General features: G+C 39.1%; 1 protein-coding gene across 4 annotated transcripts in view; it reads left to right on the forward strand.

Annotated features, from left to right (window-relative positions):
• ctnnd2a (catenin (cadherin-associated protein), delta 2a) overlaps positions 1-16,114 on the forward strand; it is a 283,916-nt gene that overhangs the window by 78,937 nt on the left and 188,865 nt on the right. For all 4 annotated transcript variants that reach the window (XM_086305983.1, XM_086305978.1, XM_086305982.1 and 1 more), the window contains exon 3: positions 4,268-4,380. In XM_086305983.1, the coding sequence (XP_086162109.1) occupies positions 4,268-4,380 (113 nt within the window). The remainder of the gene's footprint in view (positions 1-4,267; positions 4,381-16,114) is intronic.

The raw sequence follows: 16,114 nt of genomic DNA on the forward strand, positions 1-16,114 counted from the left end.
TTTATACACAGTATATATGCTTTAGTTTTCTGTAAATACACTTATGACTATCGCCCACCCCTTCCACCGTCTGCTTTCTGTGGGCGACTAAATGAAGGTGCAGACATTTCTCTGAGAGTAGTTCAGGTATGCGAAAGGGCAGGAGCTGCATGTAGGAGGAGCCAGGGCCTAATTTATAATGTCGAAGGTGTGGAGGGGTCTGTACTGTTACCATAGAGACCTTTGTGGCTGACTGCAGCTGCTGATTTGTGTCGCCTCTTTGTTCTTGAGGGGGATGCGATGGCTCACATGCACAAAGCTTACACAGTATAGTGTCATTTTACATCTTTTGCATTTTGACAGGCATATTCAGAGAAAGCATAAGGAGAACCAAAACATAGCATCTGATCATTTTTGGATCTGGTGAGCTGGGGTCCAGGAGGTAATGTCCATCATACAAAATAAAATGTTTAGTATGTTTCTTTGGACTTAAGCAAGAGAAATCAGATGATGAAGTTTGAATGTTCATCATATAAATTAAGCTTCTGAAATTTTGTTATTCAGTGATTCTCAACTAGCTTTATTACGAGAAACATTTTAAAGCTTGTTAAAGAGGATACATTTTCTCCAGCAGACACAAAACTTAAGGAAAGTTGTAATAATGTATAGAAAAACAACCAATCTTTGTCTTCAGATTTATTCGGATCACTTTAAAGAGAATGACCATGTACAAAATCTTTTAAAACCCTTTTAGTTTTTGTGTTTTAGAACACAACTTACTGTAATTCATTCTACTTTTAGAAGACTTAGTCTTCGTCTATTTTTCTTTCTACTTTTCTTTTTCTTTCTAGTTACATTTACACGTTGTGAGCAGAGCAGGGTTCCTTTTGTTGCAGAAAAATGCCCAGTTTACTCAGCTGTTATATTATGGATTTGGATCATTAAATGTTTTTTGGGGAGGAGGAGTGAGTATATACAACATGTATTCTTAAAAAACATTACAGGGACCATCTCGTTTTAAGTTGCTAAACAGTTTTAAGCATTAAGCCTTGTTATAACAGTGGTAACATCGCCAACCTGTATTGATCATCTCATTCCACAAACTCAGCTTGTTGTCTTATGTAATTTTTTCTGCAATACTAAAGTTAGGGAGACTGTGAGGGCCATGGCTGGATTCAAGCTGTGTTTAGGGTCATTATCCTACTGTAGAAAACCTACTATTTCTGTTCAATTTCAGTCTGGATTGCAGACCTTCTGCCTACACACAGTAATTCTGGTTCCAGTCCAGCTAGCACTCAAGCAGCGGTATGAATGGTGATGAGGCTACAATTAGGCATGTCACACAACACAATGTGGTGATCAAGAATCAGGCTTCAGAGTTAAGTTTTGTTGCAATTTCTACAAATAACTATAAATACAAATGCTTTACCAGTGGATCAAAACAGTTATCCTTTCCCTGCATCCATAGTAATTAGCAAATGTAGTCATAGAGCCAGTTGGCCAGTTTTAATGTTTCCAGCAAATACAGATGGTAAAGAGAAGCTTGTAAATAATATATATTCCCTACTATATAATTTGATATATATGAAAGAAAGACACATGTTTGTTATATTTTTTCTCCGAGGATTAATTAACAAATCCTTCACCACCACTCCACTTGGACTAACACATGTCAAGGTGTAAGGACTGGTTTGGAATAGGGACACACTCTTTAACTTTTTAAGCCACTGTGATGTTTGCTGTCAGAATTTGTTAATATTTAATTACAAGTTAAATATTCCCTGTGTCACCGAGTGTAACACAACCCTCAAACACCCCCGTGCTTAATGATTCGAAAGGTGTTACTTCCAACATACTTTTTTTTTTCTGAAAACACACCTTTGCTCATTAAGGCCAAAAAGTTCTATTTTAACTTTATCGAGACTTTATCGAGTTGTAGAACTCCAAAGCTCATCTTCACCTCCATCATTTCTGATAGCTTACATCTTTTAATTATACAAACACGTAGAAGGTTAAGGAGTTCCTTTGAAGAGGCTTTCCCAACTATAAATTTAGTTTCTTATAAATTTCTTATACCTGCATACCAATTGAAAGTTTTGCTTAGAGTTGCCCAAACTTTTGCATGAGTGCAGCCAGCTCTCCTTTTAATTGACAATTACTGATTGCCAAGAGCTTTGTCATTGCTGCGTTTACTGACCGTATAAAAGAAAGGCATTCTGTTCATAATTTTAGTTGAGCACAAACTCCTTAAATGTTTTTGTAATAAGCTGTAAGTATGCTTTTTGCTGCCTTGTAGCTCTAGCTAATAAGAATATATAATGGCATGTACTTAGACAAGTCAGCCGAGCTCTGTCATCTGGTAAACGCAAACTGTCCTTTGGCCAATTCAGTAATGGGAAACTTTCTGATGCCATACCATACTAGCTTTATTTGTAAAGTGCTTCAAAACAACCACAATGGACCAGAGTGTTTTACAGAAGGATGAATAAAAGACATAATAAAGAACACCATAGCAGTTTACACAAGGCAAAAAATACACATGAAATACAAATGAAATAAATAAAACAGAAAACATGAGAAGAACAGTATTGATTGGATGAAAAAAAATTAAAAACAGATGAAATAAATTAAGATTAAAAAAAAGTTATTATATATCACTAACATAGCAGTGCCTAAGACGGAGGGATATGAATGAAATAACGCTGTGACTAAGGGTTATGCATAATTTAACTGTAACTTGCCTAACAGGTTTCTCTTTGGGTTTAGCATTCAGACATTACCATGTTACCTCAGAAGGTGTTTAAGATACTCTACCAGTGAGGCATAATACATCATCAATTAGCATAATGCTACTTTCGGTACAGGGATTTGCATTTTTGCACCTTGAGGATTTAAACAAGTTGCATCTATGGCAAACAAGGTGACAAAGCAGTCTCTTTGGGGAGCAGAACAGAGCAGAGCTTTGAAGAGAGGCACCTTGCTGTAAAACAAAGTTGTAAATTGGAATTACAGGCCCAGAGGGTTTAATAGACTCTGCTCAAATTTCCAGCATTACCTTACTTTGCAAATCTTAGAGGTGGCTGAAACTGAGTGAGTTATTAACAAAATGGAATGGGTCTGAAATGGGCTTCAGAATACTTACACCTCTGAAACATGTGTGTGTGTGTGTGTGTGTGTGTGTGTGTGTGTGTGTGTGTGTGTGTGTGTGTGTGTGTGTGTGTGTGTGTGTGCATTGTACTGTATTTGTCAGTTAACAATACAAACGTTAGGCTACAGTTCCACAAATGGATACAAGCCCCTATCCCAGTGAAAGCAAATAGATCTTTCTTTCAGTGTTTAAGTATTAACACAAAGCTGTCAGAAAAGCTGAAAAAAACCTCAGAGTGATCACCATAGTGATTCTACCACAGAAACGGGTATGTGTGGAAATGGAGGATACAGGGTGTTTAGTGACTGGAGATCATGATGACTGACAGAACGGGAATTTAAATAGCTAATGCATCAACACACACATGCACACGCAGGCAGGTTTTGGTTAAGAGTGATATATAATCGGCACAAGCAGTTCTCCCCATCGATTTCTGTCTTAAAATCCTGACAGTAACCTGCAACCCACCAAACTGTACTCACTGAAAAGCCTTCTCTATCTGTAGCAACAGAACCATTAAATCCACAGAGTACACATAAAGCTCTTTTTTTAATGTGGCTGTGATAATATGAGCGTAAATTTAATTATATTGAAAAGTTGTCAGGACTCAGGTTGTTTTACTGTCAGGATTTGTGACAGAATTTCATCTGCAGTAATGCATTTTTTCATTAAATACAAAGGTTTCAAAATACAAATACCTAAAATTGATTAAAAAAGACAGAATCCCACCAGTAGATTTTTTTTTCAGTAAATGACATTGTTAACTGTCTAACCTGCCAAATAGGAACACACTTTATTTGGGAGCGATACATTTAATTAATTCTACAAATATCTTCACATTCATGACCACACAGTCGCTGGGATTGAAGCGATTCTTTGCTCACATATTTAGAACACTTTCAACACAACACTCTGCCTACACATTGCCTAACACATTTTTCTCACCTGTCAGTCAAGTTTGATAGCACAATTATTTTAACTTTTTTAGAGCCGTCTTCCAGCCATAAGCTGTTTCGATGACCTATAATACCTGACTTCCTCTGCAGACCCCGAGTGCTCTCTGTCTCTTTCTTTCTTCCTCTCTCTCATTCTCTCTCATGTTCCGCCTAACACGCAATTTCTTTTTATGTCTTCCATCAGGAGCTTCAGTTTGAGCGTCTGACCAGGGAACTTGAGGCTGAGCGTCAGATTGTTGCCACCCAGCTGGAGAGATGCAAGCTGGGATCAGAAGCAGGCAGCATGAGCAGCATTAGGTACCAAGAAAACCTCTGTGTGTGTGTGTGTGTGTGTGTGTGTGTGTGTGTGTGTGTGTGTGTGTGTGTGTGTGTGTGTGTGTGTGTGTGTGTGTTTGTAGTATGTCATCTTTGTACATCTTCAACTTCAAATATGACATGAATGCACTACAGTATGCCCATTTTCTTCTTTGCCTTATAAAATAATGCTGCTAGTAAAGGACAGCATTCCTCCTGCTGTTGGGTGCATTTGTAAGCTGGATAGATTGGGACGACACTCACTTTAAAGGTTAAATCAATCACAAAAAAGTACACACCTGTCATCATTTTGATTTTTAAATACATACTTGAGCATGGAGTAATTAACACTTGGTTAATGGGGGGTTTGCACACATACTATAGATGGGTGTATGAAATAATAACACTGTACCACATGGCTGTGTAGACTTTCACACATAACACACAGTTTAGCCACATTCACTTCATACACATACACTGTACACGTCGTACAGCAGGCACATCAAGGATGATTTCTGCATGGGTGCATGGAGGGAAGCTTTGGGAGTGTTTATCAGTGTTTATGCATCACAAATGCTTTGTCTTTACATGAAGGTATGACAATACACACCTTCCCCCACATATTTACATGGCCACAAAACCACTTTATTTTGATTATGCTCCATTGAAAGCTTTTTATATTATTATAATATCTATCAACATATTAGTCCCAAAACCCATTGAAATACGACCTCAGTCATACACGTAGGTCTGACCTTTGTGTTCAGTAATTATTTTTAGATAAAAAAGAGAAAAGAGAGCGCTTAACATAAAGAGATAACGAGTATAAAGAGTATCTGAACCTTTCTTCAAACAGAATGAGCTTCTTTTTGCATTTACATCACTTTTCACTTTTGAAAAAAAAAAAGTTAAGTTTAGTGGAAAGGTGGTGAAAATAGTTTTTCTGGGTTTTTGTGTGCCTGTTTAGTTGTGTTTTGTTGAGTTTGTATGAAATTTGCTGTCATGTCAGAGAGTCAAGTTCATATGCATTCAACATTCATCTGAGTCCCTCAGGCAGCTGGTTGCATAAGTACACAAACCTGAGGGGTGAAGACAAACTGCAGCAAAAAAGAGACTTTTGAACTTTATTTACTTGAGCTGAGACTAAGATGGAACTCTTTTTATGGATAAATTCAGAGGCTTCCTATCTAGGGTAGTGTTTGAATTTGGTTACTCATAAATATAACTTGACAGTCTTTCAAAAATAACCCCAGTGCCATCATCAAAGACTGAAACTGAGATTTGTAACTTTTACATTGGAGTGTCACAGTCTCACCTCACAGCAACAACGAGACAACACGGTTCAAACCTTCAGCTCTGGAACCTCAATGTGCTTTTGTGAGAAAATTAATTAAATAATCAATTTGCTAATTAACTGAATTTGAGCATGAATAACTGTCGCTGTGTTTTAGACCTGTGATTGGCTGAGAGCCTTTCCTGGGTGTACCCTGCCTCTCATCTGAGATAGGCACCAGCCCTACTGCAACCCTCACTTAGTTAACCAGTTAAGAAAATGGGTTGATGGAAATCAGCACAGTATATCAAGATGGTACAATTACATATTGTAATAATATCTGATGACTTGCATTACCTTAAAGTGCTCTGCTGTTGTTACTATTGATACTATAATTTGTTTGGATTGGTAATTCATGTCAAGCCATTAAAGAAAAAAATACCCTATTATTCATCATTATATGTGGTTTCAAATACTTTTTAGGAACTATGGAGCCATGTGGATGGGATGTCTACATATATGCAAATATTTTTCAGAGAGTTTTTTCTTTTGGAGCATCTTTATCTCCTGACTAAAACTACCATAGGCCCTTTCCCTCTCACACATATACTTGCAACTGTTGTGGCATTTTACAACTACAACTGAATTGAACTGAATTACATTTTCTTGGCTTGAGTCTTCAAATTAAAATTCAGTAAAATTCTTACTTTCTGCAACATTTACTCTTGTTTTATCTGAACACCTGTTTGGTGCATTTATGCCTGCAAATGCATGTGTCTGGGCCACCAATACTCTGTCTGCTGTCATCTCACAGTTATGTCATGATTATCACATCAGATATAGAGCATTGGCTTAGCTAGTGCTTGTGTGCTGACAGCTCACTATATGACAGTGAGTCCACATCCATCCTTATGTGTCAGCGTGTGTCAAATCAGTGCGTTTGTGATGTGCGTTTGTCCCCCTTTATGTACTTATGTATAAACACACCTCTGAGTTTGACCATTTTTATTTATTTTGTCTGTCACTTTGATTGGCATTATCTTTCATTCCAAAAGAGCCAGTTTCTTTGGGTGCATGCAAGCCTAAGTATAGATATTAGTCTTTGCAGTATAACTGTGAATGATCAGAGAGAATATGATGCTATCTAAAGAGACAGCTTAAACCTTTCCCATGGTCTTCAACATCACCAGTTATTTTCTCTTCCTTCATCTGTGTCTCAGTGACAAGCAGCAGCTAAATATGGAAAGTGTTGGTAGGTGTTATTGTAATGAAGCAAAGTATTACATTTTAAAAACGAAACTGTCATGAGAGTTGTATTAAAAGGAGATTGTATTAAAACGTGTTTTCTCGTTATCCTTTCAAATTTTAGATTATTCCAGTTCTGATAGTCCATATTGTCTGGAGCAGGGTTTCCTGTGGGGTTCAAGCTACAGCTGCCATATTCAGTCAGCAGTTAAGCCATTACTCTGTAAGAAATATGCTGGGGTGAAAGTTAACTTAAGAGTGCTTATTCTACAGAGTTGTGTGTGTTTGTTTATATTATTATACCAAATGTGTGGATTTTTTGTATCCCAGCTGTTTGTGGGTTTGTGTTGCACATGCTTGGAGCAAATGCTGTGTTTGTGTTCGCATGTCTGTGTGTGTTCTTGGCAGCTGCTGTGAGCCTGCGTGTCCTTAGTTGTGTTCCGCTCGATAAAGCAATTCAGGCATCTCCACGGACTCCTCCTCAGAGCCGAGGACCCTAAAAAATGCCTGACTGTGGTGCAGAAACCCAGGGCAATACTGACTAACATCTGTTCACACTGTGAACTCCTGGCATGCGACACAACACTTTACAGGAAGGAAGCATTCACTGGCAGACATACACACCCACGTGAACACATAGACTCCAGACAGCATGCCGGAACTAATTTATCATTTTTCTAACATTAGTGGTAAGTGGCAGCCAGTGGGAAGCATTTGCTCCTGCAGTTTTTTTTCTGTCTGAATGGCTGTGCAGCTTAAACCTTCAGTGCCCTATTAAAAGCAAACCTCTGACTTTTTGGTTAATATATTTCAATTAGCATCAATGTGTTTTGCCGATATAAATAAATGTGATAAATATGATGAATGGTGATGAATCACCAAATGATGTAAAGTCAAGAATAGGAACTCATGGGACCTGCCATAACCTATGTTTTGGCTATGACAGAAATGTTAGGGTCACACACTTGGACAAGGCGAGCAGTTGGGGCACATGTATAGATATAAGTATATAAGGTGATATCACTTGGTTGATAAGAAATATTTACTATATCTCCTACCACCATGTTCTAACCTAAACATGTTCATAAGTGGGTATTACACTAGGGAATTTTGTGGTTATGGATTGACTCATTTGTAATCATATTATCAGATTTACAACCAAATGACTCGGATACTTGGGTAAATAGAAGACCTGAGCTGTTAAGTGATCCCCACCTGGTGGTGACTTGTAGAAGCTGGCAGGATGTATGCCAGGCAGGCTAAGTGCACTCAAATGTTTAGTAAGGAGACCCTAGGGCACCTGAACATTGTTCTCCCATCTCTAGTAGGGCACATAAGGTGTTGCAATACAGGCTGGGGACTTTGTTTGGCACATGGGCCTCAGACATGTTTTGCACTTCTATTACTGTGTGGAGATGAAGCCATAAACTAGTTGGTGCTGGTGGCTGAAAAACTTCTATTTTATTACAACTTAACATTGAAAAACTTGTTTAAACCTGTATGCTGACTTCTTGGAGCTCATACCAGACCTGCCTTTTCCTTTTGTTTTGATTCATAAGGTTATTTTCTATTGGAAATGCACACATTGTTTCTGTTGCGCCTTGACTGTATTCTCAAAACTCCCTCAGCATACGGTAATAAAATGTACACCTCGCAAACATAAAGGTTCTCCATCCTATGTCTGGTTTGCAGTGACCTTGTTGGGCATTCTGGAAGATATTATTAGTTTATTAAAACGCTGCACCATAAACTGTTGCGGAAATAATGTGAAGCTGGCTACTAAGCTAATCGTGACTTGGGGCAGTGGATTATCAAGGCCATAAATGAGATGTCACGTAGGTTTATGGATTCACTGGCTAAATTGAATTATTTGGTTGTCATGTTTAAACTGGCCACAAGCAAAAATACCACCAGCCTGATGCCTTGTAGCTAGTATTATGGCGCATACTATGATATCATAAATGAAACACTGGGGATTTTGCAGGCATGCTTGAGAACAACTAATACACAGTGCGAAAATAAAAAAAAAATAGAATAGGGACATTTTTGTAAAGCCATGTCATTAAAGGGAGATGAATTAGAATGAAAAAGTCCACAGCAATTTACCAATTAGTTCAAAGCAGAAAGGTCATGTCAGATAACAGGAATCCAAGCTGAAAGAGACAGCCACTCGGTTGGTATGCGGATGACAAGGGAAGTTGAGCGAAACAAATGTGACCTCTAAATGAGTCCTCCGTTGTGCTTAATGGAACTGTTAGCATTTAGTGAAGAGATATGAAACTATCCCTACTGGAGGCAGGGGAATGTAATCCCAAGTGAGAGAGAGCGAAAAAGGACAGAAGAGAGGAGGAAAGAGAGGGAAGGAAATTGCTACCAAGTTCCATTACTCCATGGCAGCCAAAGAAAAGGTTTATCGATATATTATTGTTGTTTTTGATACATTTAGATTATTTTAAGGAGCATCTTTAAATAAATGATTTGGAAGAATATATATATTGACAATTCTGTGCATGAAAGGGATCACTGTGATCACTGAAACAAAATGTAATATATCTAATCTGATAGTATGTGAGAAATAACCAGGCCTTCTCAGTTCTTGACCTATAGGCCATGTCTACCTGTATATCTGAAGCACTGCATGGTAAAGAATTTTCCACATGAACTGAATCTGATTGTGAGACTTAACAAAGATTGAATCAGGCAAGGTAATATTTCAGACCAGCTACAAATGAGTCAAATCAGAGTTGCAGCAGTAATCAGGAGGTACATGAGCCACAATGGCCATGCTCCTAAAACGGCTCTTGAATAATAGGCTGTAATAGCACATCTAAAAATAATATTGTTGCTGCTTGTAATCATATGTGTAAAAGTTTGTTGCTTCTTGCTGAAGTATAATATAACAAGCATAGTTAACATTTGAAACTAACACAGAGAGTGAGTGGCAAAATATCTGTGTGTGCATGTGTGTGAATGTGTGAATGTGAGGGATTGTGAGGCGTAAAGTTCATGTCCTGAGGCAGTAACAGCTTTCTGATTGTGTTGTTCAGACTTACACATCTGCCCAAAGACCCACCGGGTAGGTCAGAGAAAGGTAAAGTCAGAATGTCCATGCATGTGTGTTTATGCACGCGTCTGAGAGATATAGGCAGAAAGAGGAACTGAGGGAAAGAAATGGAACAAAAGCACTGAGTCACTACACATACTTGCCCTGCTGTGCATTGGTGCCCAGTCCCAGAGCCCATATAGGACTATTTATTCTAATCAAGCTGTGACATTTAGTTCCACACCAACAGGGACCAGCTTCACTCTTTCTGCTGCACATATGAACACACCACACATATACACATTTCCTCCCACTGTGCCCAAGTCTTTTCTCAGGGATAAACACACTTACTAGACTATAAAGTTGTCCTACCCTCAGGAGCAGACATTCACAGTTTGGGTTTAGTTTTCACACACTTTAGACTTGATCACAGCAACTAATAGACCCCAGACACACGGGGAGTGCTAGAAACATAGACCCAGCGTTTTGAGTTTTAGTTTATTTTGATGTTCATGGTTTACGTTTAAATTCATTGGGTTTTCTAAGTTCATTTGTTTATTAGTTTCCCCTTGTGTTTTCAACCCCTGTGTTAAGTCTCCCTTGTCCTTTATGTGTTTCACATCTGCATGTCTTTTGTTGCCAAGTTCATGTTGTCATGTCTGTGTTTCATTATGTTTCCTGTTTTATTTTGAAAGAGGTCCTGTGACATCGTTATGTTCATTTGTTTTAGCTGTTCCCCCATTTGTTGTCACTTCTCCTGATCACCTCATGTGTGTATTTAAGTCCTCAGTCTTCCTGTGTTCATTGTCTCGTCCTCCCTCATAGCTGTGTGTGATTGTCCCTGTGTTTTCATGTATGATTTATTATTAGTTTTCCCAGTTTAGTTTTGTATCGTTTGGCTTTGTTTTCAGCAATAAAGCTGTGCTTTTGAGTTCATGTTCCGCCTCGGTGAGTTTGGCATTTGGGTCCTCTCCTGCCTAGACGCAGCCTTTTTGTGACAAGATTTCTTTCCCACTTTATCCTGACTTGTGCTGGAATCATGGAAACGTGAAAGATTATAACCTGGCCACATTTAAATAAGAGGTTGGATGGTAAATGCTAGAAAACTTGGTTAGCCAGTTGCATTTGTAAAAACAAACTCAGCAAAACAGCAGCAGATTTCCTCATCTGGTTAAAAGTACGATTAACCAATCAGCACGAACTATTACGAAGTGTTCTAAAAGTCCCAAGCACTGCAAACATGGTGGTGCTTGGGACGGGAAGTTATTAGTTACAGAAAGCAAAAATATTTTCACTTTAAAAGAAATGGTCATAAATTCGTTTACATCTGCTGTAGAAATGGGGATGGGAACATGGGAGTGAACTGGCACTGACTCATTTTTGGAGCCAGTTGGAAAGGGCCGTTTCCTGAACTGTAGTTTTTGGCATCACTGAGCTTTCTTCGTTTTTCAGCCTCAGAGGTTGCGGCTTGCTCTCCACTGATTGTACAGCCTCAAGGCATGTTGGGAAATGGTTGGCTTCCTCTTTGTCTCTGCCGTCTGCTCTTGTCTACGTTCCAGGCGATGCACAGTTAATCTCAAATGAGGCTAATATTTACAAACAGGATGGAACAAGCGCTGGAGGCTCTCTTTTAGCAGCTCATCTAGGGTGGGTCATCTTCCCAATGAGTTTGCGGATGCTCCGTATTTCACCCTGGATGATGGTTGTGGTGCTAACCAGTCCCCGACCACCCTTTTTCATTGGCTCTGAATGGAGTCTGGTTAGAGTTCTCATCTGTGGATTTCAAATTAAACAACAAGATGGGATTGAAGTGCAGATGTTTGGTTTTAATTAAAGGAGTGTGACAGAAGCATTGCATTAACATTTTGGAAATTACAGGCATAGTCTCCCAATTCAGAAGCTTAAACGCAATAGGATGATTGACTCACTAAACAGTTTCATAGCCAGGTGAAGTCTGTTATCTCATTACGCTGTGACAAACATCTGGAGTAGATTGGAAGTATTGGAAAAGTATTTTGTACCTTTTCAATATAACTCTTGGTATAAGGTGCAAAATTGTGTCAATCCAAATAAAGGACGCCATCGTTAGGCTGAAAAATCTATCAAAGAGAGACATCAAAAGAATTTAGGAGTGGTCAAATCAACAGTCTGGCAAGTTGACAAGACAGGAATACAATGGCGAAGCCAAAATACCACGGGAGACGATAAAAGTTGACAATCCCAGAATTCTCTACTAGTTTAAGACATACCCTTTACAATAGAGGAGTCAAGAACACTGAAGGAGATCGGCCTGTCCTTGTCAGTGAGACGCTTTCACGAATGTAAATATAGAGGGTTTACAAAAGGTGCAAACCACTGCTTTTACTGAAGAAAAGGACGGACAGATTAGACTTTGCCAGAAAACATCTTTATAGTTCTAAAAGAAATTCCTTGGTCAGATAAAAACGAAGACTAACCTATGTCAGAATGATGTGTAGAGAAAAGGAGGAAAAGTAACACCTCATGATCCAAAGCATACCGCATCATCTGTCAAATGGGCCTGGACATGCACTGGCTTCAGCAACGGAACACGTCTGGCACTGCGGGATTTGATTCCCTGCCGTTGTAGTGTGTTACTGATGGTGACCTTTGTTACTTTGGTCCCAGCTCTCTGCAGGTCATTCACCAGGTTCCCCCGTGTGGTTCTGAGATCTTTGCTCACCGTTCTCATGATCATTTTGACCCCACGGGATGAGATCTTGCGTGGAGCCCCAGATCGAGGGAGATTATCAGTGGTCTTGTATGTCTTCCATTTTCTGATGATTGCTCCCACAGTTGATTTTTTCACACCAAGCTGCTTGCCTATTGTAGATTCACTCTTCCCAGTCTGGTGCAGGTCTACAATACTTTTCCTGGTGTCCTTCGAAAGCTCTTTGGTCTTGGCCATGGCGGAGTTTGGAGTCTGACTGTTTGAGGCTGTGGACAGGTGTCTTTTATACAGATGATGAGTTCAAACAGGTGCCATTCATACAGGTAACGAGTGGGGGACAGAAAAGCTTCTTACAGAAGACGTTACAGGTCTGTGAGAGCCAGAGATTTTCCTTGTTTGAGGTGACCAAATACTTATTTTCCACCCTAATTTACGAATAAATTCTTTACAAATCCTACCATGTGGATTCATGGATTTTTTTTTCACATTCTGTCTCTCACAGTTGAAGTGTACCTCTGGTGCAAATTACTGACCTCTGTCATCATTTTAAGTGGGGGAACTTGCACAATCGGTGGCTGACTAAATACTTTTTTGCCCCACTGTAGGCTAGTCTGTACTTTTGGGTGGAGTTTTTCTCGTCTTGCTCATGATCCCAGTGATTATCAAACCATATGGTAGTAGTTTTTGCACATTAGGCTGGTGTCTTGCTGATAGAGGAAGTGAGCATGGTGATGGAAATATAACTTGCTGACAGAGAACTCTGACTTTGGACATGAAAAAACCACGGGGATCCAAGCACCAGCAGACAGCATGACAAATGTCAAATTTATACTGTTTGAATAGTAATTTACTTGAAATAACATATTTTAATAATATTCCAATTCACTCCAAAAAGTAAACATTTCACTTTAACTGTAATGAACTTAAACTTTTAGAATTAAATTACAGAAAATAATGGAAACATATACATTTTCACTTATTTTTGTGTGTTAAAATTTGAGGTTATACTGTGTTTGGTCAGTGTATTTCAGTCCGTTTTTGACATAATGACCGCATCATTTGAAATCTCCAAACACACAGTAGGTCCACTTGGGGGTTATTTCATTTTAATGTGGGATTTAATTTACTGAATGGATCCATCATGTTGGGACAGCTTTTGTATTTCATACTGTGGTTATCATTTTCATGGTCTCTTTTTGTCCCTGACCACCCTCGTGTTTTTGCCACGACTAAAATACTATCCAATTACATTCGTTTATCTCACTATACCCCACTCTCTAGTCCTTCGTTGGGTGATAATAGAGGGATCCATCACACCATTAGCTGCAGGCGGTTTTATAAGCTCAGCAAAATGCTGCATAGAGGGAACTCAAATTATAGGCTGCTGCATTATACCTTAAAATACGCTTTGTGTTTGAGCTTGTGTGTGTATGTGTGTCTGCATGAGTGATGATGATACTGCAAGTCATGCTCCCTGCTAATGACTGATGATGCATTTCCAAGAGCAGAAGAGAAAAATGGTGGCAGGTGGCGACATCTCTCACAGTGCTGTCACCCCCGCTGTCTATCTTTCTGTCGGCCTCTCTCTGTATTATTTCAGCTCTCCCTCATCTATCTGTGTTTGCTCCTAAATAACATCTTGGCTTTTGCACGGAAGGGAGAAACCATGCCTTTGGCTTCGTGGCTCCTTATAACATCTTGCATTCTAAGCATCCAGATAAGCTGCTTTTTAAATGAGAATTGTTTAGATCAGTGGTTCCCAAACTTTTTTTTGCTTGTCCCCCTTTGTTTTACACGAAAAACGTTCGCGCCCCCCAACCCCCGCGCGTGCAAGCGCACTCGCACTAACACATCCTCCAACCACACACACCCATATTTTGCTCCACTGCGGTTTATTTCATACCTCAAACATTTAGTAAACAATTCAGCAAATACAAGTGACCTGCAATAAATGACAGGTAGTTATAAAATAAACTACTAACTCTTTTGCTACGTCCGCACCTACATGGGTATTTTTGAAAACGCAGCTGTTTGATCCACACGTAAACGGTGTTTCGAATCACCGAAAACGGAGAATTTTTAAAACTCCTTTTTGCAGACGAGGAATACAGAGTTCCTCTGGCAACGTCAAAGGTATGTGCCTCTTTTCACGTCAGGCTGTGCACCACGTTATTGTTTACATGAGACCAAAGGGAAGATTTGCTTCACCATATTTTCTAGTCTTTGGCTTAGAATGAAGTTGGTTTAGAAACCTATTCAGCGATGCTTCATCTCCTGCTTTGCGTTTCTGTGGGCGCCCCGTGCTAGCAGTGTCAAGCATTTTGTTTTTTTCCAATTCATACTGCGCCCCCCCTGCCACTTTTCTTTCCAAAATTGTTTGTTTATCTTATTAACTAATATTCAATTAAAAGTGTAACCAAATATTCAGACCTGAAGTAACTCATTAGACTTCAGTTGACCTTTCAGGACCTGTTAGGCAGGTAAACAGCTGTTAGTAATTATTAGCTGAATACTTCAAAGCTTGATAAATTCTCCGTAAAATCAAATCTTGTGGTAACACTGAGTATACTCGGGCTAGTGTAAACAACTCACTGAGGCTAAGGCTAATTGGTGCCTACTAGCAAATCCTATAAAAAGATATCAAAGTAGTTTCTATTCCCCCTGGAATATTCACTGTGTGAAATGTCACTTTGAAAGGGAACTGCGGAAGTCATGAGAAGATCTAATAGACCAAGAAATCTGTCACATACTGTACTTCTGCGAGGCAGAAAAGTAATGCAGACTGCCAGAAATGACTATAAAGGAGCTGCATAAAACCATACTGTCCTCCACACAGCCCACATGCTTAAATGACCACGTTTCCTGCAGCCATAAAAAGAAAATGTTGCCAGCAATCACATTGCAGTAGGCAGCGCCTGAAAGATGTTAAGCACCTGGAGACACAAGAGTCTTTTTGGAAACAAAATACCAGCAAACTGTTAAATACGTAAAGCAGCTTTGAACGAACTAAAACTTTTGATATTGACTTCATTTGAAGTGTGTGGGCAGATCTTGAACATACTGTGCTCGCAAGACACTTAAAATGTCTCAGTGATCTTCAAGAGAAGAGGGGGTGAAAAATCTTAAAACAACAATAGAAAAACTCTTAGCTGCATATTGAAAATCTCTGCAAGCTTTATTTTTTCCCACCTGTGCTGTTATAAAGTATTAACTTTTAGGTTTTTATTCTTTAAATGAAATCAAAAAGTTACCATTTGATTAGATCAGTAATGGATTTTAACTGGATCAAAATGTAATTAATCAAATAAAAATTAAATAAAAAGAAATGAGGAGTGACTTTGTTAGTCATGTGATAAATGTGTGAAAGCCTTGGAGGTCCTTGGGGAGAAGAGCGATGCTGTTAACTATCAAGCTTTTTTAAACAATTGTGCCAACAAGTGTGGTTCCTCTTAAGACCCGCTCCTCACATCCTGCCTAGCCAGGAAGA

Source organism: Aulonocara sp. 'chitande type north' Nkhata Bay, linkage group LG9 (genome assembly GCF_057382095.1).
Source record: "Aulonocara sp. 'chitande type north' Nkhata Bay isolate Kocher_YH1m ecotype deep benthic linkage group LG9, A_spYH_male_GT1.1, whole genome shotgun sequence".
Classification (NCBI taxonomy): Eukaryota; Metazoa; Chordata; class Actinopteri; order Cichliformes; family Cichlidae; genus Aulonocara; species Aulonocara sp. 'chitande type north' Nkhata Bay.